General features: G+C 37.1%; 1 protein-coding gene across 3 annotated transcripts; it reads left to right on the top strand.

Moving 5' to 3' along the window:
- The first annotated feature begins 643 nt into the window (after window positions 1-643).
- Window positions 644-25,096, top strand: LOC129273688 (eukaryotic translation initiation factor 2-alpha kinase 3-like). Of its 3 annotated transcripts, XR_010295246.1 has the most exons (18): window positions 644-1,031; window positions 2,692-2,821; window positions 3,439-3,636; window positions 4,183-4,313; window positions 5,103-5,316; window positions 5,991-6,144; window positions 6,831-7,100; window positions 7,757-7,883; window positions 9,234-9,437; window positions 10,334-10,456; window positions 15,364-15,510; window positions 16,180-17,113; window positions 18,072-18,239; window positions 19,133-19,234; window positions 19,865-19,927; window positions 20,673-21,845; window positions 21,993-22,837; window positions 22,911-24,270. XR_010295246.1 is itself a non-coding variant. In XM_064107422.1 (16 exons), exons 1-16 carry the CDS (start codon window positions 805-807, stop codon window positions 20,829-20,831), a joined length of 3,351 nt encoding a protein of 1,116 aa, XP_063963492.1. In that variant the 5' UTR covers window positions 644-804; the 3' UTR covers window positions 20,832-25,096. The 3 variants fall into 3 exon arrangements, 1 of the variants encoding a protein (XP_063963492.1); XR_010295245.1 differs by having other exon boundaries at window positions 21,993-24,270; XM_064107422.1 differs by having other exon boundaries at window positions 20,673-25,096.
- Window positions 25,097-25,405: the final 309 nt, after the last annotated feature.

The following is a 25,405-nucleotide window of genomic DNA, read 5'->3' as shown; positions in this document are numbered from 1 at the left end:
AGTGAAATACTTCAAGTGAAAATACAAAATGATCGACGCTACAGAACTCTTTCCCTGTCTTATTATTTGTATCATTTCATGTCATCATGTAAGAAAAGGAAAAAACATAAGACTAAACATTCATCCGAAATAACAAGTATTGTGGAATATGGACAATTTCGCGGAAGTAGTGCCCCCCCCCCCCCGCGCCCCCGATGCATGCACGGGGAAATATTGCATTTTAATTCGCCCCATGCAGATGGGTGCAGATCAACAATTTAAGAAAGGGGGTCAGTACAATAAAAAAATCAAAACAAAGGGGGGGGGGCGGGGGCCTATACACTACACACATGTTTAATACCCTCTCCTTATTTTCTCTCATCCACCCGCCACGAACCTCACTTCAACTTAATTTTATCCCATATGGTATTGGCAAGTAAGATATAATGTACCCAGCAGCCATAATAGTTATCACTCCAATAACACCCCCCTTGGACGCAGAGGGCAAGTACGTATTTTGTTCACACCCCCCCCCCCCCCCCCCCCCCACTCCCACACCCTCTCTCTTCCTCTCGATCAGCCGCGCTTGAAGGTTTATGCATGTTCGGATATCGGATCGGATCGATGGTGCGATGTGATCGCAGTATTTGACCGGTCACGGATCAATAGTCACGTGATCAACAAAAACGTAAATACACGTCAGGCTAATCAACGCGGAAAGTTCCACATCATTCAACTTTTCAGATTGATAGGTATTGTAGGAGTGGTGATTCATTGTTCTCGACTCTCATTTTGACCATTCCCGATTGAAGCAGCAAATGTTTGATGGATGCAGCTAACAATAGAGCAAATCTAACGAGGATTTGCTCACTTTTGGCTTGCATCATTATCTTCACGAACATTTCGCAAGCCGAATCGGCCGAGGGGAACCCCGGGACTTCAGGCGAGAATAATAACAGTGAGCGTTTGAGCGGCAGTTCCAGGCTTCAGAATGCTGTTCATCGTCCGTCACCAGAGAGTTGTTCAGCCTCACACTCACAGGGTGTTAATAGGTGATTACTGAACTTTAAATGGGTACTCAATTTGAATGAAAAGTAGTTGGTTTGACTTTGAATGAAAAAGAGTTTTAAGTAGACTAGAGAATTTAACTCACTGACCAAACTTACGTAGTTAGGCAATATTCCAAAAACAAAAAACAGTGACAATTTCAAAATTTTCAATCCAGATTCCAGTGTTGGAAGTTGAAATTGTCTGGACTCTCGTTTTCATTCATTGTCTCATTTCCAAGACGGGCAAGCCATTGGCAAAAGAAGTGAACAAGAATATTGTTTCTGAATATGGCCACTTTTATTTCTGAAAAATATGGAAAGAAATTTTTATAAAATTTTTAATAATATGTGTACTGTAGCTGTTCTGGAGCCCGTTGCAGAAAGAGTTGCGTTTAAACGCAAGCCAAAAAATCAATCGCATGTAACAAATGCGCGCTGTTGATTGGTTGAAAATCAAGTTGCGCATGATTTTTAGAGTTGCAATTGATTGCAACTCTTTCTGCAACGGGCCCCAGGCCTGATCGAAAAGGGACCTGTTGAAGACTTTTTGCAGTTAGCCATTAAGACGATACACTTTTCATCAATTAAATAATGCAAGCGCGAGCTGAAAATTTTTGATATTCCGGCCGAAAAAATTGACATTCTAACTCTAAGCACTTTTTGTAATCATGAACAGGATCTATGGTATATAATAAGTAGAACTAAACAATGAAGTGCGAGCGGAAAAAAAATTGAGATTTCAGACCTAAAATCTGGACACTATTCATGTTTTTGTAAATTATGGAAAAAGATGGGTTATTTGTTATCTTCTTACACTAATAATGCGAGCGCGAAGCGCGAGCAGAAATTTTTTGATATTCTCATCTGAAACTGGATAATTTAGGCATTTTTTATTAAAGAACAAGCTGCATATGAGTATATCTCAATAAACATGCATGCACATGTTTTAGAGTTAGACAGAATCTTGGCATTCTGAATACTTTTTTTTTGTTATGAAAATCAATAATGCGAGCGCGAAGCCCGAGCTGAAAATATTATATTCTGATCAAAGGGTCAATTTACATGTAAGCACTATTTCAAGCACTGTGTAGGAAAATTGCAAAGTGGATGTGAACGCACTTAATAAATGATGCGAGCGAGAAGCGCAAGCTGATATTTTTTATTATTTTGACCTAGGACCTGGATATTCTAAGGATATTTTGTCATATGAAAATGATGACTATATGCATTGACACTATCAATGGCTACAATGCCTTGTTCGGTATTCCTATTCCTTCTTCTTCTTCTACTGTCTGCTTCTTTTTCCACAAAATCCCATTCGTTTAACATGTGGTTCTTGTGAGCCCTGCCTAGGCTCCATCCCTTATCTTAATTCTCCCAAATTTGGTACACATGTTGTCCATGACCCATTGTTGTGCACCTCGTATTTCATTTTCCCAAATCACTCATGCATGACCGTGCAGGCGCCATTTTGTCAATTTCAAGTCCATTTGCCTACCATTCTTCATTCTTTCATATCTCCGTTATCCTGCATGCTACAGACTTCTAACAAATTGCTATAGATAGGTAAAGAGTTGCTCTATCATTTGCGACCATAACCTGCCCTTCAAAATGACATCGTCATTCAAATCAAATTTGATCATAACTTTGCTTTCTGTGCCAGGCCTCTGATGATCCTGAGCACGGTGGATGGGAAGGTACTTGCCTTGGACATCCAGAATGCTGGCCAACAGCAGTGGAGTATGGATGCTGGCATTGGACCTCTACTCTCATCATCCATCAGTCAATTTGAGGTAAAGAAAATTATCCCTTTTTTTTTACCAATGAAAACATTTTTCTAACCGAAAATGAATTAATTGTACTCTTGCAATCAATAAGGTGGTTTTTCAGTGTGAAAGTGTTGCTTTGAGAGGGGTTAGCTGCGTACATTTATTTCAGCATTACATTTTTAAAAAGTTTTTTTGGTCGATGAAAGAATATCAGTGTTTTGATACAATAAAAAGGAGCTTTACATTATTTTTGCAGTACACATAACCTGAAGTATAATACTTGATTTGAGTAGGGTAATGAAACTTACAGTGATAAAGTACCTTGTAAAACGTGTGTGAAATTGACAAGTTGAAAACCTCTTTTGATAGGTATGATTTCCAAAAAAAAAATCAGTCATTAAGGCTGCAGAGAAAGAGTTGCAGCATTGTTGAAGAAATTCTGGTGAAGACTGAAGGGGATGATTGAATTAGAAATAGAACACCACCAATCTCTTCATTTTATTTCCATTTGAATGATTAATTCCCATCAACTGTCAGTAACAAATATACTGTATAAAACAGTAAAATTATGATTGAAAGATAGAGGAGATCGCAAGAAAAGCATAAGAGCTTTATAATTATGCTCCCTGATATTCTTTCAGATCATGGGCCCTGAAGGAGTATACAAGGTGATACCATCGTTGAACGGGGGTCTGTTCAAATGGGATGGGGAGACTCTTGAAGCAGTTCCGTTCACAGCAGAATCCCTTCTCAGTACCTCATTCAGGCTCAACGAAGAGACGATGATGGTCGGTGGCAAGGAGATCCATACGTTTGGCATCAATGCTAGAACTGGAGAGGTATGTTGGGTTGATAAAAAAAAACTTTTCAAATCTTCTTTGTGGTGATACAAGATTTTATTATTTTTTAAATATTTCTCTTGTTCATCTTTTTTTTATTAAGTAAGGGCCATTAAATCTTTCCTCTTTTTTTTACATAATTTATGTTTTTCATGAAATTAGATCAGAAACAATTACAAGTAATCAAGTTGGATTTTGAAAATAAAAGTAAATATTATCAAAAGATCAACTTTGCAATAGAACACATAACTTCAAAGATCAAATCAAGGATGGTACCTGGCATTACATCATCATATTTGAATATGTTTAAAAAGTGAATTATTATTGGAAGTATCTGCAGTATTTTGGGGGATTATTATAGAATATAGCTCAAAATATGAAATTTTTCATTAATTTTTTTAATCATATGATATTTGTTAATTTTGTTTAGATGATACATTTTTTGAAAAGTTTATTTAGAAGGTAATAAAGACAAAAGAGAAATGCTAGTCCATTATGATTAAAATTTCATTGAATTTAAACTTTTCTCTATCCTTTACCTCACAGGTGCACTATATTTGTGGTACTGGTGGATGTCAACTGTATGGAGACGAAGCTGCTGATGACCAAGACATCATTGTCATTCAGCAGACCAGGCAAACAGTGAGGGCAGTAGACCAAAGAAATGGCTTAGAAAAGTATGTTCACAGATTCAATTGAATGAACATAAATTTGTCAAAAAATGGTGTTGGTTTGCAAAGTGAGGTTGCATGTAACTTGCTGATTGATAAAAGAAATTACATGAATGAAACAATTTATTTGATTATTTACTGTATTCCTCACAATATCAGATCTTTTTTCATGAAAAGCTTAAAAAATGATGAAAATAATGACAATGATTGATGAAGATCATAATAAACATTAAACATCATTCACAAATCATTAATACCAAGAAAGTATTTACCAGTATGCACTTTTACAAAGATGTAAATTAGTGAAGTAAATATAGATATCTTATATACAAAAAAGTACAATTTTTATGGAACAAATTTCATCAATGTATTGAGTTTTCTGCCCAATATTGAACTGTTTTAGATTCATAGTGCAGATTTAATTAGCATAAGTGTTGTGATTTGTCTCACCATATCTGAACACTACGAAATGTTGCTTAGCTAAGTTAGAAGAGACAACAACTTTTTTAAAATAATCTCTTCTCTTTTATAATATTCTAGATAATCATTTTAGTGCCCATGTAAAATGATGTGTCTGTAGGATTTATGATATTGATGTGGGTTTGTGTTATTTGATAAACTATCCGAATCTCAAACCACGACCGGTCAATAGTAATAACCATAAGTACCAGTATTGGCAAATTTTCTGGTTAGCTGAAATAAATGACTGGTCATGTGACATATTTCAGCCAATCATTAGATGAGGTTCCCTATTATCATGTTATAAATCTATAAGTGTATCTATGATATCCTCAGATGGAATTTCAGTGTCGGTCAGCATGATGTTACCTTCCTGAAAGGAAAGCACCCTACCAATGATGATCTAGAGGATGATGATGATGAAGTGGTATGCGAGGTGGAGAATGATGTCGCCGACGTTGACATCCCATCGGTGAAGGTTGACATGGCAACCAAAACGGTCTTTGCTCTCGGTGGGCCGAGTGGGAGACAGCTCCTTTGGTCTCACGAGGTAGGGGAACTTATTCAAACAGCTATGCCACATGCATCTTTAAACAGCGCCATCTCCAGATCTAAACTACCTTGCTTCCAAATCCAGGATGCAACAATTCTTTCTGATCTTGACAACATCCATACTAGAATATTTGCCAAGAAGTAGAATGTTTTTAGTAGGATTCCAGGCTTTCCTATTGTTTAATAGAGATCAAATATACATGTTTTTTTAAACCAAATTCACTTTATGTTTCATATCATTTGATGAAAGCAGACCATATATATAGGTGTTATTCCAATGAATATAGCCCTATGGCAGGAGTTCCATTGTGATCTGAGTACAATGACCCCTGTAGATCTCGGCAATATGTAGTGTTTACTTGGGATATATTTTTCTGCCTTTGGGATTAACAAAACATCTGCATCGAGTCCTCAGTCTTCTTCCTATCCAGTAATCTCACACCACACATCTCTCTCTGTCCTCCTAAAAATCCCCATCTCATTTTCACTCAGACACCGTGTCTCACTTCCATACAGCATCACTGATCTCACACAAGTCTCTACAAACCATTGTAGTTTTTACTTCATGTAATGATAGCAGGGCCCGCTGGGAGAACAATTTTTAGAACTGAAGTGGCTTCCCTGGGTAAATATACCTATATTATTATTATGTCTCTTTGTCTTCTGTACTAGTTGGAGAGTTGCATCGCCAGTGCTTGGACAATCCAGGATGGAGTGGTAAGTGAGGTTGACCTCTTTCAGCCTGTGACCCTTGGCCTTGCTGGGGGCGCTGACCCCCAGATGACCCCTTTCTTCTCGGATTATTCACAGCCCATGCTGTTTGTAGGTGAGTAGGACATATTGGCCCAAATTCACTGGCACTCATTATTCATGAGGCCACTGTTTGTAATTGATGAGTCCACTGTCCTTTTTGTGATTTCGGGCCATTCATTTATTATCAGTTACAAGTATTACATTCACTCAAACTTGACTGATCAAGCTTTTCAATGGATTTGCTTTAAAAAAAGAAAGAAAAAAATCAATTTCTTGTATTCGGCTATACCCATTTTGTTTATATCCACTTGTGCTAATACTATTTACGGTAGGTTCCATTCTTTGATGAAATGTTAAGGAATCAAATTTTCATTTGACAACTTGCAAAATAATCAGTAGATGAAGTGCATATGGACTATCTAGGCATTAACAGACTAAATGAGAACTAGACTCAGTTGGTATTAGACCAAGAGCAGTGTGGACCAGGTGGGAGTGGCAAAGTGTGGATTGACGCCTTGCCAAAGGACGCTAGGCCATGGTGGAATTCAAACATCTGACCCTCTGATTACAAGGTGAGAGTCGGAACCGCTACATCGCGACCGTTCCACCAAATTAGACCAAAGTGATAGTAGACCAAATGTGTTTGACCCATGTGGTAATAGACTGATAAGTAGACCAACTGCATAGAACAATAGAATATAACACTACCATACTGGTTAGAATGCTTGACTCATTCATTTTTGACATCCCTCTCCACAGGCAACCACATGAATCAGCTTTACGTCCAGCCGTCGTCCAACACCAACTCTGAAATATCCCAGGCTGCTTGGGCGGCCCACAGAGTGCAGGCCAACCCTCAGGATGGGAGTCTTGTAGCTCCGAGGGTACGCTGGAGACCTTACGCATACACCTCCGTCTCCAGGACGCCCCTGATGGTGGCAGCTAAGAATGAGGAGAACCTGCAAGCCAGCAATAAGGGGAAAGGAGAGTCTAATAAAGATGTCACTGTCTGGAACCAGTACCCTTTCGGTAAGAACGCTTTTACAAATAAAAATAAATTGGTTGATTAATAGGAGATATTGTATAGGATACATCATTGCTTTATATTGTATATCATGTGTAATATGTAGGCAATGCCCATCTACTCCAGCTATATAGCAAGGGTTGTATGAGTAATGTATTTGTTAATAGCAGAAAGGATTTTCACCATTGATTGTACATTGTGGTCAATGCAATCAATTGTAAAGATATTCTTCTATAATGATTGCTAGGCTTTGTGTTGCGGGCCCCTGGTCTACAATGCAGGAAGGTTCTACGAGACAACAACAATTACATTCAACTGTAGTAAATTAAGTGGCAGCAGTTTGTTTCACCATACTGTTTTTTACTTCCGGTATTCCTTACATTGAGTGTGTTTATACAAGAACCTCTCCAATTGGCCAACATGAGTGTGAATTTTTGTTTGTGTTTCTACAGCGAATTTAAATTCAAGCTTGTGTTGGCTGATTCACAAGCTCTACCACAAAAGATGGCGGAAGAAAATGCCTGTGAATATACTGCTAAATACTCTGTTTATACAGAGGCAAAATGTTGGGGGCTTTATCGCATCCTCTCGAATCAGCTGGAATGAACTGAAATCTATATTCTCTGTATAAACACGAAGATTTATTTTTTTGTTCATACAGACAATGGCTACTACCTATTGCATCAGCTGACCCCGGTACACATGCCTCAGAATAGACAGTTGGAGGGGAATGAAAGCCAAGATGGCGGTTTGGAGATACTCTTCAGCGTATCCGTGTGGACATGGTGGTAAGTTTTTACCTATTTACATTGGATATTGTGACCAGCCATCCCTAAACCACCAATAAGTCACCCAAAATGAATTTTGAGATTTTTATTGAAATTGAAAGAGTACTTCATGAGCCCGTTGCATAAAACATTGCCATAGTCTTTCAATGTGTTATTGTCAATGACATGATTTTATTTGCCAGAGTTTTTTTTATGGCAAAAGTTTTATGCAACAGGCCCCATAAGCTTTAAAATGATATATAACTTATCAAACTTGATGAACATAATAACCCACTGAAGTACTCCGTCAAACTACCCCACCAAAAATAAGGAGAAAACAAGGTTTGAAGTTCAGGGTTCACTCAAGCATGAGATGTGCACACTGTGCCATCTCAGTGAAAATTCCAAGCAGTCTGGAAAAAAATGCTGTCAATGAAACTCTTGTATCTTTTACTCAACTTTACAACTTCAAATTTTTACAGTATGAAGAAGAAAAATTATTCTTGTAAATAAGCCAATTTTATAATCAAATAGATCAAATAACAATTTTTGCTATTTATAGAGAATCTTCCCTGGCGAAGTATTTTTAGTTTTGGGATACATCTAGCTGGTCACAATTGTTATTTAGACTGGTTGATAGCAGGGCCCCATCTTACAAAGAGTTGCGATTGATCCGATCAACCACAACTATGGATGGCCAGCAACGTCATCATCTAAAATGCAAATTTGTTCAGAATATTTTCTAGTTATGATGTATATTCATACATTCATTGTTCTCTTGAAGGTTCAGTGTGATTCTCTTTGTTTTACTAAGGAGATTGTGCAAATTTCCCTGTATAAACAATTATGGTATGGATGGATTTCCATACAGTTGAGATTGATCGGATCAGTCGTAACTCTTTGTAAGACAGGGCCCAGACATGTTCAGTTATATTCACAACTATAATGATCTTCATTGACCTTTGCCATTTTGTGATTGATTACTAAGCTTTGTGTCACAGTACCCAGCTGCTGTACAATCCTATGTTTCTATACAATAAATTGTATTTTATTAGAAATTGGATACTCAATAGGTTTGCGCAAATTTATCAGACATCTTAAGCTATGAATGTATGAAGTGAATGATTGAAGGTATATCATGTCATTATTGATATATTCATCTATTGTATCTTCTCAATTTTTGTCATTTTCAAATGTTCCAGAATAAAAACTTGATGGTCACAGTTTCCTTGATGAGCAGTTCCCTTTGGATAATTTCTATTTACAAATTAAAAAAAAATGATTATGGAATTGAGGCTTATTTGTAGGCAGAGTTCATTGACTGCAAGCAAAAAAAGGAGAAGAATTCAATATTCCTTGTTATAATTTCAGGAGAGAAATCTTTGGAACCAGTATGTTGCTTGCTATTGGGATGCAACTGTTCTTCCACTATGTCTTGAAACCAAGAAGAAAACGGAGAGCAGCGGAGAAAGAAGTCCAGGATGAAGGAGACGGGACGGACATAGAAGAGGAGAAACCAACAAGTCCTGAAATCAAAATCACAAATGAGCCATCAGCTCATGAGTTCAAGTCAAGGTAAAATTCTGATAAAATTCGTTTTGATTGATTTCAATTTGTTTATTCATTCAAATATTAAAAAAACACAATTATAATGAATAAAAAGATGCAACTTATCATCATTTTAAATAAAGAAAATGTTGTTTTCATTGAAGGCTCTGTCACATTGCTCCATGTAATTCCTTGCAGATGATTTGGGGGTGATTATTTATTTATGCTACCCACAGGTTGCCTGCATTGACAGTATCTCGCACTTATCTTGCACACTGTTGTTGCACAGAATTATGTGACAGGGCCTGAAGTATCAAATTATTATTATGAGAACCTGTGTGCATATTCTCCACTCCCTGGGGAGTATTCCAGCAAGTTATGGGGGGGGGGGGGGGAGGTGGGCTATAGAATCAATCAATACACAATCTTTATTTTGTCTTTCTGTGATCATATTGTACAAATTTTGAGCACACCGAGTGCTTTGGTAAAGGAGGGTTTGGACTTGTCTTTATGCATATTCTCCACTCTCTGGGGAATATCCCAGCTAGTTGCATGGAGGCACAATCACAGTTATGTCTTCTTTATGTTGTTACTGTACAGGTACCTAACAGACTTTCAGCAAACTCTGAGTGCCTCAATAAGGAGAGTTTGGAATTGTGCTGTATGCATATTCTCCACTCCCTGGGGAGTATTCCAGCAAGTTGTGGGAGGCTATAGAATCAATCAATACACAATCTATAGTTTGTCTTTCTGTGATCATACTGTACAGTTACTGAACAAATTTTAAGCACACATAGTATTTTGGTAAAGGAGGGTTTGAAATTGTCTTGTATGCATATTCTCCACTCCCTGGGGAATATCCCAGCCAGTTGCCAAGCGGGACACAATCACCATTTTGTCTTCCTTATGTTGGTATAATACAGGTACCTAACAGACTTTGAGCACACTGAGTGCCTTGGTAAAGGAGGCTTTGGAATCGTCTTCAGAGCAAAGAACAAGGTGGATGAAAACAGTTATGCTGTCAAGAGAATCACCCTCCCAAATAGGTACATAATATGCTTTTCACACTACAGAAATTTTCCTCAACCCCGGGAAATAGGTGGGGCCAAGGGGAGACCTTAGCCCCACCAATTTCCTGGGTTAAGCTTAGCCCACTTCGGTTTCACACTACGTTTTACCAAAGTGGGCTAGCACGGTTTATAGTACGGTACTATCTGGCCCTGCTAAAAAGCAGGGTTAGCCGGCGTATTGCGGTGCTAAGAACTGCAGTGTGAAACCAGTGTGAAATTCCTAGCTTACTACAGACTTACTGTATATTATGATCAGTCAATTTGCTAACTTTTAGGGGGAAAGCAAGAATAAATGTTGCAATATTTATTGAAATATGATTTGAAATTACTTGACTGGCCGCATGTGACCACAACTGTGACACATATCATCACCAATAGATATATTCCCTGAAACTAATCAAATTTTGTATTATGGAGGTTTGTGGAAACTTGTAAAATGATGATTCAATAATTGTCAAAGTCTGAGGGTTTTTCCACATTTTGAAACTGTTATCATACAATATTTCACCTTATTTCAGGAGACAATGAGGCTTGGAGACATATTCCGTCATATATTTAATATCCTCATTTTGTGATCAAATAAATTGGAAATATTTAGAATTATCCATTTTCAACACAAATAACTTTCCAGTTTTCCCATGAAACTGGCGGTATCACAGGTTGCCACCAAAGGCTACATTGCACCTGTGTATTCTTTTGTACTTCTTTAGAAATCAGAAGCTACAATAGTGGAGCGGTTATGTGACAAAAAATGGCCAAGATGCTCGGATCTGGCAGAAAGTGTAAAAATTGGCATACAGGGGTATTTTTGGGCGCTGATTTAAAAAATTGCCGGCCCCAAGCGATTCGACCATCGGGTCGGCCGCCATTTTGAAATCCAAGATGGCCGCCATGAAAAATCATTAAATGTAATTTTCTTGAGTTTAACATGGCATGTGACACTGAAATTTGGCATATAGGGGTATTTTGAGGCACTGATTTCAAATATTGCCAGCCCCCAGCAATTTGACCATTTGGCCGGCGGCAAAATGGCCGCCATCTTGAAATCCAAGATGGCCGCCATGATATATTATTGCAATCATTTTTTCGAGTTTTATATGAACTGCGGTATTGAAATTTGGCATATAGGCTTAATTCGGGTTGCTGATTTCAAATATTGCCGGCCCCAAGTGATTTGACCATCGGGTCGGCCGCCATTTTGAAATCCAAGATGGCCGCCATGAAAAATCATTAAATGTCATTTTCTTGAGTTTAACATGGCATGTGACACTGAAATTTGGCATATAGGGGTATTTTGAGGCACTGATTTCAAATATTGCCAGCCCCCAGCAATTTGACCATTTGGCCGGCGGCAAAACGGCCGCCATCTTGGAATCCAAGATGGCCGCCATGATATATTATTGCAATCATTTTCTCGAGTTTTATATGAACTGCGGTATTGAACTTTGGCATATAGGCTTAATTTGGGGTGCTGATTTCAAATATTGCCAGCCCCAAGTGATTTGACCATCGGGTCGGCTGCCATTTTGAAATCCAAGATGGCCGCCATGAGAAATCTTTAATGTCATTTTCATGAGTTTTACATGACGTGTTACACTGAAATTTGGCATATAGGGGTATTTTTAGGCACTGATTTCAAATATTGCCGGCCCCCAGCAATTTGACAAATTGGTCGGCGGCAAAATGGCCGCCATTTTGAAATCCAAGATGGCCGCCATGAAAAATCATTAAATGTCATTTTATTGAGTTTTACATGATAGGCGACACTGAAATTTGGCATATAGGGGTATATTGAGGCACTGATGTCAAATATTGCCGGCCCCCAGCAATATGACCTCCAGGTCAGCAGCAAAACGGCCGCCATCTTAAAATCCAAGATGGCCACCTTGAAAGATAATTTGCTCAAGTCTTACGTATGGCCTGTAACACTTTAAATTTGGAAAAAAAACTTGATCTTTGCATCCTTGATCAATGAAAAGAACATAGTAAATAGATGCTATTTTGAATTCCAATATGGTTACCAAGTTTGAATGATGTTCAACATTATAATGGTGAGTAAACATATGTATCATCAGTCAAAAGAGAAGAAAGTAAGCTTTCTTTTGGCGTCCGAGTTGCTTTCTACACGTGTGTTAAGTTCGATGGCATTGCCCACAACTGAGATTTCCCTGTGATCTCCATAGACTTCTCTCGAATCCAGTAATGTTCATCCAATTTATGGCAGCCATCTTGAAATCAAAGATGGCTGCCATAAAAAATCATTAAAAAAATCAAGAATCATAATTATAATGTAGGTATTATTTTGAAATTTGGCATTTTTGGATAACCATCGTGTGTTCGACAATCTGACAATGGGAGCATGTTCGCCTCACAATCGGGAGATCGGGAGTTCAAGCTCCGACAACATCAGACCAAAAGATGTTAGAAAAGGGGAGCTGCTTCTAACCTGTTTGGCGGTCAACGAATTAAAGGGGAAGTTCAACCTGACAAAAAGGTTATTGAAACAATAACAGAATAAGTAATGAAAAAAATATAAAGGTTTGAGGAAATTCCATCAAATATTTAAAAAGCTATTGGAATTTCATTTGGTGCATTTGGGACGTCAGATGCAAGCAGTTCCCCCATGTTTCTTAAAGTACAAAAATCAATGAAATGTAGCCTCCTCAAAAAAATGAAAATGTTTTTTTATTGGACCCTCAGTATATCAACAAACAAATGATTTCACACCCGCTCCAGAAAGAAAAAAAATACCCATGATGAACCATTTATGCATTTTATATCACACAACATAATGGGAAAGCTGCTCGTACAGTAGCCTATATGACGTCACAAATCAAAAACTTAAAATTCTAATATCTTTGATGGATCCACCAATATCTTTTTTATATCATATTTTCTTTTGTTTTTACAACAAACTTTTCTCTGGGGTGAACTCCCTTTTTAAAGGATAGAGCAACGTCCGATGTCGCGCTGCTAAGTTGCTGCCGTGCTCACGATCTACAGGGTATGGGCAAAATAAATTTTCGGAGCATTTCTGTTACTGAATTCTATTTTGAATAATAAAATATGTATTATTATCATCCATTATTAATATTAATTTCATTTCATCATCATCATCATCATCATACTATATAACCATCAGTACTTGAAGTCTGGAGCAGTTTTCTTCATGTTGATTTGTAATAAAATATTGCAATTATTGGAGCAATATTCTAAAACCAGCGGGCCAAAATCCTGCCTGTATTTCTAAAATGCAGTGCCTCAAATTGTTTAAAACCAAGAAAATGATTTTAATGAATTTTCATGACAGTCTACCCTCTCTAGATTTCAAGATGGTGGCCATTTTGCAGCATATCTTTTGGACAGATTACTGGGGGCAATTTCAATATCCCTAGATGCCAAACTTTAAAATAATACGTTACGTGATACTAGATAAAGTGATTTTTCTTCAATGATCTTTTTTCATGGCAGCCATCTTGGATTTCAAGATGGCTGACATTTTGCTTCTGACTCGGGATCAGATCGCTGAGTGCCAGCAATATTTGAAATAAGCACCCCACACTCCGTCGATTTGTCAAAGTGCAATAATGCAGATCATATAAAACTCAAAGAAATAATTTAAAGCCTCTCAACAGAAAATGATTGTTCCGGATGGTTATTATTCAACCAAAGCCACTTCAAATGTGTAAATGCAGAAGAAGCTAGCTGGTTTGTGTATTTATGGTACTTCATACTTACGTAACATCTATGTCAGCAATTAAGGATGCCAAATTCCTTGCAACGGACAAAGATGTGGTTGTGTTGGATTTGTTTTCAGTGCCAATGCAATGGGTTTTACTCACCATTATAATGTTGAACATCATTCAAATTTGGTAATCATATTGGAATTCAAAATAGCATCTATTTACTATGTTCTTTTCATTGATCAAGGATGCAAAGATCAATTTTTTTTCCAAATTTAAAGTGTTACAGGCCATACGTAAGACTTGAGCAAATTATCTTTCATGGCGGCCATCTTGGATTTTAAGATGGCTGCCGTTTTGCTACTGACCTGGAGGTCAAATTGCTGGGGGCCGGCAATATTTGACATCAGTGCCTCAAAATACCCCTATATGCCAAATTTCAGTGTCGCCTATCATGTAAAACTCAAGAAAATGACATTTAATGATTTTTCATGGTGGCCATCTTGGATTTCAAAATGGCGGCCATTTTGCCGCCGACCAAATTGTCAAATTGCTGGGGGCCGGCAATATTTGAAATCAGTGCCTAAAAATACCCCTATATGCCAAATTTCAGTGTAATACGTCATGAAAAACTCGTGAAAATGACATTAAATATTTCTCATGGCGGCCATCTTGGATTTCAAAATGGCGGCCGACCCGATGGTCAAATCACTTGGGGCCGGCAATTTTTGAAATCAGCACCCCAAATTAAGCCTATATGCCAAATTTCAATACAGCAGTTCATATAAAACTCGAGAAAATGATTGCAATAATATATCATGGCGGCCATCTTGGATTCCAAGATGGCGGCCATTTTGCCGCCGGCCAAATGGTCAAATTGCTGGGGGCCGGCAATATTTGAAATCAGTGCCTAAAAATACCCCTATATGCCAAATTTCAGTGTCACATGCCATGTAAAACTCAAGAAAATGACATTTAATGATTTTTCATGGCGGCCATCTTGGATTTCAAAATGGCGGCCGACCCGATGGTCAAATCGCTTGGGGCCGGCAATTTTTGAAATCAGCGCCCAAAAATACCCCTGTATGCCAAATTTCACACTTTCTGCCAGATTCGAGCATCTTTTTCACATATCTACTGGACTACAAGGATTAATTCGCATTTCGTTGTCACTCCATCCTTTTACTTCCATGTTATCAGAGAGGAAGCAAGAGACAAAGTCCTGAGAGAGGCCCGAACCCTGGCTATTCTGGACCACTCGGGCATTGTGAGGTATTTCAACTCCTGGCTTGAAGGACCGCCTCTAGGCTGGCAGGACATTCAAGATAAGGACTTCGTTGGTGAAAGGTAAGTGGATCTTATCTGGAAAGATTGGTTTATACATGGGGGCGGGGGAGGTGACAATGATTGAAGTCTTGACTGTAATCACACTTGAATTTCCAGTGGTTTGTGATATGGCAGGTATGACCTCAGTGGTTAGATCATGCTCATGGGATGTATTTCTCCTTGTATTAATTGATTATATTGCTATGACATACTTGTATCATGTATATGTTACTTAAGAATGCTTTTGTTCGAACTGAATCTAGCTGTTGAAGGAAATCAAAATGAATTTCAAGAGAATCCAATGAAATGACCCACTGAAGTGTTTGTACGTATAAATAATCAAAATAATTGCGAAACAATTCTGGTAAAAAATCCATAGTTGCTTGGAAAGTAGCAACATCATCATAGATTTTTTACCAGTTTGATGGTCTTTTCCGAAGCAAAAATAATACGTCATTATATGTGCTTGTCCGGCAATCTTTAGTGTGTTCGCTTTTCAGCTTCAATTTCATGATTTGGCGAAGTTAGGTTTTTGTGACGGTACTGAAACTATAATGATAGTGTCGCTTTCATATAATTTTCTTTGTCAATGGGGATTTTTTGCATTGAGTGGTGGAAGATTCTGACCAGCGACGGCTTCCATTGTTACTATGGAACTCAAAATATGTTTTGTTGATCTTTTCGCTGTAGTCTTGCTGGTAATGAGGGGCTCACTTCTATGGACACTCCTGCACTCTTCAACAAAAACAGTGAGCTGATCCGAAACCATGACCAATTGATGCAGCAGACCGGAGGCAAATCAAGCATGGATGCCAGTTTTAGTCTACTGGGAAAGACAAGGGAAAGTCCTGTCCTTAGGTTTGACCTGTCCGGTGAAAGTAGCGTCAGCAGTGAGGGCAGGGTCAACCAAAAAGGTGACAACAAGATGACAGGAGTGGAGTCGGAAATCCTCTTTCCCGGAGCTGTTGAGAATTTAACGGGAGTTTTCGATGTTGGAAGTGAGTTCGACGAGAGCGGGTCTTTTAGTATTGTGTTTCAAGGCATGGAAGGGGATAATAGCCAAAGCATGAGTGTTGGTTCAGACTCCGGAGAAGAGACTCCACAGAATCTAGGAAACTTGGATGGAAGCACTTCAAACAGAAGTACAGACACATCCCTCAATAATACAATGGACGTACCCTTCAAGCAGTATGCCAGTGAGGCGAATGGTGTGAAAGACCTTGATAGAAGCGAATCATTCCAGATATTCTTTGAGGATTCAGGATGCACAGATCAGCCTCAGTATTCAGACTCGGAGTCCACTCAATCGGAAACCTCCAAGTCCTCCAGGAACAGTTCCGCATCAAGCAATGCTCCATGCGCCAAAGGAGGGCATTGGAAAGAAGTATCCGCTCACCATGCGGGGACACTGAGCCACACCCCCACGACATCGTCAGCGGCGGTGAAAGTCCCGAAGATATACCTGTATATACAGATGCAGCTGTGCCGCAAGGAAACCCTCAAGGATTGGCTGAGTACTAACACGCTGTCCAGGGATAGGAATAAAGTACTTCATATCTTCCATCAGATCCTGGAAGCAGTCAACTACATCCATGGCTGTGGGATGATCCATAGAGATCTCAAGGTGAGGTATCTTAAAGGGGAAGTTCACCCTGACAAAAATTTTATTGCAAAAGATAGCAGAAAAAATCATTTAAAAATATTGATGAAGGTTTGAGTAAATTTATTCTTATTTGATATGTGACAGCTTCTCCATATACTGTCTAGCCAAAAATAAAATCAATGAAATGTCATTTTCTCAAGAAAATTGAAAATATTTTTTCTTGTACAGTACCATCAGCATATCAACAAATTATATTTGTTTTTAATTCCTCTCAAAATTTGAAATTATGCCAAAATGTAAAAAAAAAGTAATTACTTTAACAATTGGAACGGACTCCTTTGCCTTAAGGATCCTTTAAAACAAATGCTGTGATAATTTTGTGAGTTCCTTGTATTGTAATTATGGACAGCATTATTAAAAGTGTAACAGTCACACAAATGGTGTGTGAGGTAAATAATTTGTATTTTTAGGGGCTATTTGTTTTGCCACATTGGGGCAATTGCTAAATTTGAGGGGTATTTCGTTCATTTCAAATGCTGCTCATTTTGCCTAGTTCAACCATTATGCTGTAAAAGTATAGATCATTCTTCTGCTGTATGTAGAATATGAATTCTTTATATGTCTGAATATAGTTTGTGGCCGATCTTGGGGAAAATTGAGAAAAGATGGTTGCCCCAAGTCCTGCCAAATCTTAGGGGTGATTTTCCTTGTCATGAGGGTGATATCTCCCGTTGCTCTCATGTATTAACCTACACTGCTTGTATATGGATAAACTGTAAAAAATGATCAACAATTGAATTGAATTTATTTCCGTTAAAATAAATAACAATAGATTTAATACATGTGAAATTGACAAATGAAAACAGGAGAATGTCCCTACACAGCAGCATTGATCATGGTGCTGCTGGTCTACCGAGGGATCCTCGTTATAGCTTTAATAAAAATTACACATCTTCTTTATTTTTTTGCAATCTTTTAGCCCTCAAATATATTCTTCTCAGTGGATGGTAAGGTGAAGGTAGGAGACTTTGGTTTGGTGACGGCCATCGATACAGGCATGGAAGGGGATGAAGATGCTGTCGACGGCGCACCGGGACACATCCATACCGGCAAAGTTGGAACACAGCTATACATGTGCCCAGAACAGGTACAGTACTGAGACAAGATAGTCTGAGCTTATTTTGAGCTTATTTTATCCTAAATTTACAATTTAGTATCATGGGGTTTAGTGCTAATGTGAAAATAATGGCCTGTGTTCAGAAAGTAGGTTTTAATTGTACCATGGTACAAAACCATGCACTATGCAGGGTTTTTTGGGGGGGGAGAATTATGCTTTTTGCATCATGTACGCTAAGAAAAGTCCAATTAAATGCATGCTTTTGGCAAAGTGCACTATTTTGTGCTTGAATAAAGTGCGATAAAACAAGAAATCTGCATACTCCATGGTTTTGTACCAATGTTAAGAACCCTCTGCACTGTTCGTATAAGAGTAAGGGGAAACCCGGCAAAGTGGTCCACCTGCATCCACCCTCTTCAGCTATATCGGGAGGAGAGACCTGCGGGTCCGAGTCATTTAGTTCGCTTTTTGCCTCATAGACACAGGTGACGCCAAATAATAATAATAGTAAAATTCAATTCAGTTTTATTCACATCTCTTTAAAAACATCAAAAGATCAAGTTTACAAATCAATATAAAATACGACATACATTATACATAACATTATAAAAGAAATGGTAAAGATGAAGTGAAGAGGATGTGGGGGATAAACAATAGGCCATAATAATAATAATGTACATTTGAAACATCTTTTAGGCAAAAGGGCGTGCCATTTGCATGTATAGCTTATTCTTGCAACTTCCATGTGATGTTGAATAAAATCAAAGTGTGGATATATTTTTTGTACTATTATTTTGCAAAATGATCGTTAATGTTTCAGTGATATTATTTGATGGAATTTTCCCTTTATGACGTGTCATTATCAGTGTGCAGTATAAAGTCATGTGATGTATTCTTTACTTTCTCTCTTGTTTTGATGTTAGGTTTCTGGTCAGAATTATGATCACAAGGTTGATATTTTCTCTCTCGGACTCATCTTCTTTGAGCTGTTTCATCCCTTCTCTACACAAATGGAACGCATCATGGTGAGTTATACACCTTAAGCTAAAGAAATGATAGGTGGTACCCCTGCTAATTCATGTCATTTCCTTCTTGCTTTTTATACCTGAGAGGGTCGTTATCTTTTTCAAAATGTAATTTGCCATGCATATCAACATACAGTTAGGTCTGCATAACTAATTCTTCCATACTATAATTTTTAGTATAAATATGCAAAACCATTTGTTGTAACAGAAAATACATATGTCACAGATTTTTTAACAGAAGAAGGCTTAATTCATGCACCTCTCTCTATCTCTCTTTGCTAATTTTGTTTGACATCATTGAGAGCAAACATGCTTCGGAAATTAGGAAATCAGTATGCATGTCTCCAGCCTTTTACTGAGTAATGTCATTGGCAATGATTAAGCTGACTTTTCAAGTGAATAATAGGAATGAGATTGCTATGAGTGAACGAGTCCACAAACAATACGATTTTATTGGAAGTTTTGTTACATGAAATTATTTCAAACATCTATATTCAGGTACATGTATATTGGTGAAGTGAGAGATACAGCATCTTCTTCTATACTGTATTTTTAATCATTCTATTTGTTTTCAAGTAACCTTGAATAAGTTTCAAATGACTTGTATCTATGTTTCTTCATACTTTTCAGGTCATGTGCCAAGCCAAGAGACAGGACTTCCCCAGAAGATTTACTAAAGAACTGCCTTTAGAGGTGAGTGAAACCATTTTAGATGTGAGCAAGTTATTGTCAGTATCATCCTTTACAATGGATGATTTCAGGTTTTTAAAAACTTTTTTATATTTATAATTTTTATATTTTTTAATTAATTAATTATGCAAATAAGAGTGAAATTTGCCCTAAATTTGTTGTTATTTGTTGACTCATATTGATGATGATGATAATAGAATTAATACAAAATGATAATACATATTAGTAAGCAGGTACATTTCAAAGGATAACATAAATGAAGTTGATAAAAAGTAATAAGAGAAATCCAGAACACTTACAATTTATATTCGATAACTTAGGAAAGAAAGAGATGGTTTTCGGGTGAGAGTTGAAGGATTTAAGAGATGTGGCCTGACAGATATCATTCCAGAGTTGGAAAAAATATAAAGGCGAACCAGCTTAACAGAGTATAATTTCTTGGGTCTTGTTCTACTTATCGGGATATATGTATTAACTGTTGTGTATTATGATATTGTTTTCCTGTTTTGTTTGGAGAGATCCAGGGAGCATTTCATCAACACTTTCATCCGACAAGTTGTCACATCTTTCCTTGATTTTGATTGGCTGAGAAGCACTGTTACTATGATAACTGTCAGATAAAACGTCCGACAAGTCCTTTCATGAAACGCCTCCCTGATTTGAATGACTGTTTCACTGAATTGAATAATTTGTTTATTTACCTAATAAATAACTTCTCTTGTTTTCTGTTTCTGCCATCTTCCTCCAGGCAAAGTTTGCAATGTGGCTGCTCTCCCACGACCCCGACCGTCGACCCGATAGTGATGAAATCAGCGACAGTGAAATATGTAGACAATTATACGAGGACTATGTTCCACCTTCGAACCACAATGTAAGAAACAGAGGAATTTCTAATTCGTCGAGATAATGGTGGTCACAAGGTAGTCTACTAAATCAGACTTTATCAAGCAATATCGGTGTTACTCCGGAGAACCAGCTATTGGGCTTTTTTATTAAAATCAATGTGGACATAGAATCTGTGAGGGGTGCACGAAATGGAGAAAATCCCATGGTTAACGGTGGGCTCAATATTTTCTGGGCGAGTCCATAAACTGATCTACGTCCATGAAGATCTAGGATGCATGCTTGTTCCTTAGAAGTACATGTAACAGCCAATCATCAGCATGCTCTGAGCAGGTATGATGTCATATGTCCGACCACAATGGAAAACAAAATGGAGTTGTTAAAGCACTAGCCTCTCCATCACCTGTGTTGCCAAATGCTCAATACATCGCTGAGCGAAAACATGCTTTTAGCCTGTATCCTGTTGCTCACTGGAACCAAGTGGTTCCTATGCAAAGACTTTGAGGATTACAGAATTCAGTATCTGATGGGTTGAAGAGAAGTACATTTGCATGTAGGAAAGAGCCTTCAGAAGTGTCTGTCTACTTTATGAGTGGATTGTTGTTTATAAGTAATGGAGCTGGCAAGATGTATCTTTGAACGCTTATTGATGTATTTCATCAGAGAAAATGAACTGATGTAAATTTGCCATTTACAGAAGTTATGTCCATGCAAATTAGGTGGTCACAATTTTTATTCTGTGTTGCTTCTGCATCTTGAGGTATTATCTCAAGAACTTTGATATGATTGGTTTCTATTTCAGGCCTTAAACTTTACTATTTTTAGAGCTAGGGTGCATTCCTCTGTATCACAGTGCAAATGGAACAAAACTATAAAAATGGCAGAACAAATCTCAATGGCGTAGCAATGAGAGGGGCATTGGAGCCTAAGGCCCGTATTCTGATTTCAGGTTTAACTTAAACACAGGTTTAAAGTTGTGGTTTAAGTATGGATAGCCAATTGTTACATAAATCACTAACGGTAGAGATATCATATTTCAGCTCATTTGGCTCTAAAATCATTCATAATTGTCTAGGAAGTATAAATAGATGGTTGTCTTCACCATCGATGAATCAGGAAAGAGCACAGTAAACACAAGAAACATACAACTTAATAAAAATTTTGACACTTGGCTTCTCATATTAGCACAGAGTTAGACCACGGTCTAAGTTAAACCTGACTTCAGAATACGGGCCAATGAAAAGGGTATCCATGGCCTTTGATGGGGGCTTTGATTAATTCACACCCTGCGATTTTGTGTACAAGTGTTATGGAGAAAAAAGATGGCTTGTTGGATGTTCCAAGCACATTGCTGTGGATCAGCTAGCAGACGGATAATTGGGCTCTGCAACTTTGTGATTGTTCATAAGTCTAATTTTGTAATTGATTGCATTTATCATCGTGTGTAGTTAATTTAGAAAATCAATTTTATGTTCAATTACAAAGCCATGCATAGTTTCTAGCGATCAACACCTGGTGATGAATAGTGTAGTAGGTTTCACGGTATACCATGTATCTTTCTTGGGCAAATTTTGGTCCTGACAATGGTGATGAAGTTATAGGGCGATAACGAGAAATGCCTTGAATAAATTCTGCAATAATATCTTAATGTCATATTGAGGACCAATATGGATGGTCTCGTCAGAATGGATCAGTAGAGGATCCAGGTAGGGGCTTATCCGGCCCATGCCCCCCCCCCCTTTTTTTTTGAGGCAGTTTTTTTTTTATAGGGGAATATGTGATGCATACGCACGCAAGTGAAGACCATTTCATCTTTTTTGCTTGTCAAATTTTTCCTGGAATAAAATGACCATTTTGTAGTGAAAACCTTTTTTCTTTTTGGCTTGTCAAATTTTTCCTGGACGAAAATCTCCCCCCCCCCCCCTTTGGAAAATCCTGGATCCGCCCCTGTGATGGATTGAACTCTTTTAACAAGGGCTTTGCTTTATTTTCTTAGAAAGGTTTGAGAGATATGATAGGGGCTTTGGCCAAAGGCAGTGAAAGTTTGACCAAATTCTATGTCGCAATTTTGTATTTTTATAGTTGATAAAAATTATTGATTGATAATATATTTCACTGGTAGGAAATTGACAGGTAGTGCCAGTGTAGCCAATGCCTTGATCTGGATATCATCATACACCGTATGCTAGGTGTATTGATAAATTCATTAATGAATGATGAAACTATTATTAATAAATAATTTTTTATCGTAATAAAATATATCAGATCGAAAATGTATTCTATTTAATATAATGATCACAATCATTGTTACTGGTCCTAATGAAATCAGTACCGGTAAATGTATTTCTTCTTTAATATCATGAATGAGTGTACCGGAATGGCACTGGTACATACATGAACTTGCATTGCATCAATGCACCATTTCTGCATTCCTGAGTGTCGTAAATGGACCATAGGAGTCTTTCACGAAGCATCGTGTTGATTTTCACTGACAAATCTGCTCTGAGCCGATCGGATACAAGGATTTTCAATAGCTTACATGAACAATTTCATGAAATGCACCCTATATCTATTTGTTTGAAACTGTAACAAACAGTGTTTTAACTTGTATGTGCAATTATTTTGTAGTTTTGTATAAAATGTTATTGTTGATGATTGTTTGCCATTATGCCTATTCAGATTCTTTTCACTTTTTTTTTAATGACACTTGGTTAGGTTTACACTTATTGATTATATTCAACTGTTAATATATTTGCTTTACAGGTATTCATGTTGTTTTGTTTTTTTCTTCATAACATTTGGGGCAAAGTTACAATTAAACATTTCACTGTTTTAGTCCCTTTCAATCTCCTATACCAATTTCGGTTTGAGCATGCCATGCAAATATGAAATATTTTCATTGGATCATGAGGTAAAAGGTCAAGGTCACAGGATTATTGCTCAAACCCTCATAGGCAGAGAAATATGTAGTAATAATAATCATCTCATAACTTTAGTGTGAAGGCGAGTGTGCTCACATATTCTTTGAGCAGGAGCATATTAAAGACCGATTTTGTGCTGTTTGAACTAGTCTGAAATAAAGATTACACCATTTTGCTATTCTTTGTGCAAATTTCTAGTCATAATAATTCATAGATTTCTAATCTTTGTTGTACAGTGTACAACCAAGACACATAATATAAAAAGACATATGCTGTGACATTTTCTTTTCTTGTACTTTTCAGTTGTATATCTTCTTGCTACTAAAACATTCCATGGGATTAAAAAGATTGTTGTCCCATTCATAGGCATGATTTGTAAAACCGTACTGCAAATTTGGATAGATAAGAAAATTTTAATCTTACTCATAGATAATGACCATTTATACATTTGTAGAGTATATATGTATCTGTTATGACGTCTTCCATTCACTCGTAGCTTGATTACCACATAATGTCTTCAGAAATGAATTGATTTTAAAAATGAATTATAAAATAAAGTATATTTTACTGTTGCAAATGTTATTTGGAGCACTCGTCTGTTTGTTTTAAACTTTGTTTTTGAAATATGTGCTGTCAAAAATGAATGTCTATTTTCTTGTGAAATATATTTGTTTTAACGCTGCAAACACAATGGTATCTCTAGTGTATTTTTGAAGTACTTGTTTTAAGGGCAAGTCGACCTCAATTAAAAGTTGGTATGAATAACTAGAGAAAAATAAAAGAAGCGCAATACTGAAAACTTAAAATTTTACTTTTAATGAGAAAGTTATGACCTTTTTAAATTTTGCATATTTTCTCACATACAAAATAGGAGTTATGCAGATGAGACAGTTGATGATATCACACACTCCTACATGTATTTGTTTTGTATTTTATCATATGAAATATTTCTTGCAGATTTGACAATAAAGGAGCACCTTAATTCACAATATATTGCAACAATGGAAATCTGACATACTGTATTCAGGAGAGACCAAACATTGTTTTGCATTTCATATTATGGCAGAAGAACAGATATTTTATATAAGATAAAAAAGAAAAAGTGAGTGGATGACATCGTCATTTCCTTCATCTGCATACTGACCAGGATGGGAACAGAACTGTTTTGTGAAATTAGGCAAAAATATAAAATGTCCTAACTTTATTATCTAACATTTGATTTTGGTAATTATCAGCTCTATACTAGTTTGATTTTTTTTCTTATCATTCAAATATAAATAAAACATTTCATTGGGGTGGACTTGCCTAAAATGTATTTGTTATGCAGTATTTTATCAGAGAACATTTCATAAAATGTAATGCTTATCTAGTTCAACAATCGTAATATAAATGAATCTGTGACAAAATATTTTTATATGTGTGTACTGTGATTTTTTATTGGTCATCACAGATTTGTATTGGATAATTAAAAAAATCCCATTGAATTGTGAGTGGGCAGTAAAACTTTTTTTTTTTGGGGGGGGAAGACCAACTCTTCTCTGAAACTAGGGAAGGCAATCTTCATTGTGCTTCGAACACCAAAACCATCATCAACACCAAACTCGTAATGAAGCTGTTCTTGGGACAAATTTCATTTGGTGTTGAAATAGCTATCAATATTATGATTTAAAACATTGTTTGTAAACTCAGAGCATTTCATCAATATTGTGTCTGACTT

This window comes from Lytechinus pictus, chromosome 12, assembly GCF_037042905.1.
Source record: "Lytechinus pictus isolate F3 Inbred chromosome 12, Lp3.0, whole genome shotgun sequence".
NCBI classification, from domain to species: domain Eukaryota; kingdom Metazoa; phylum Echinodermata; class Echinoidea; order Temnopleuroida; family Toxopneustidae; genus Lytechinus; species Lytechinus pictus.
This window is presented reverse-complemented; position numbering and strand designations above follow the sequence as displayed.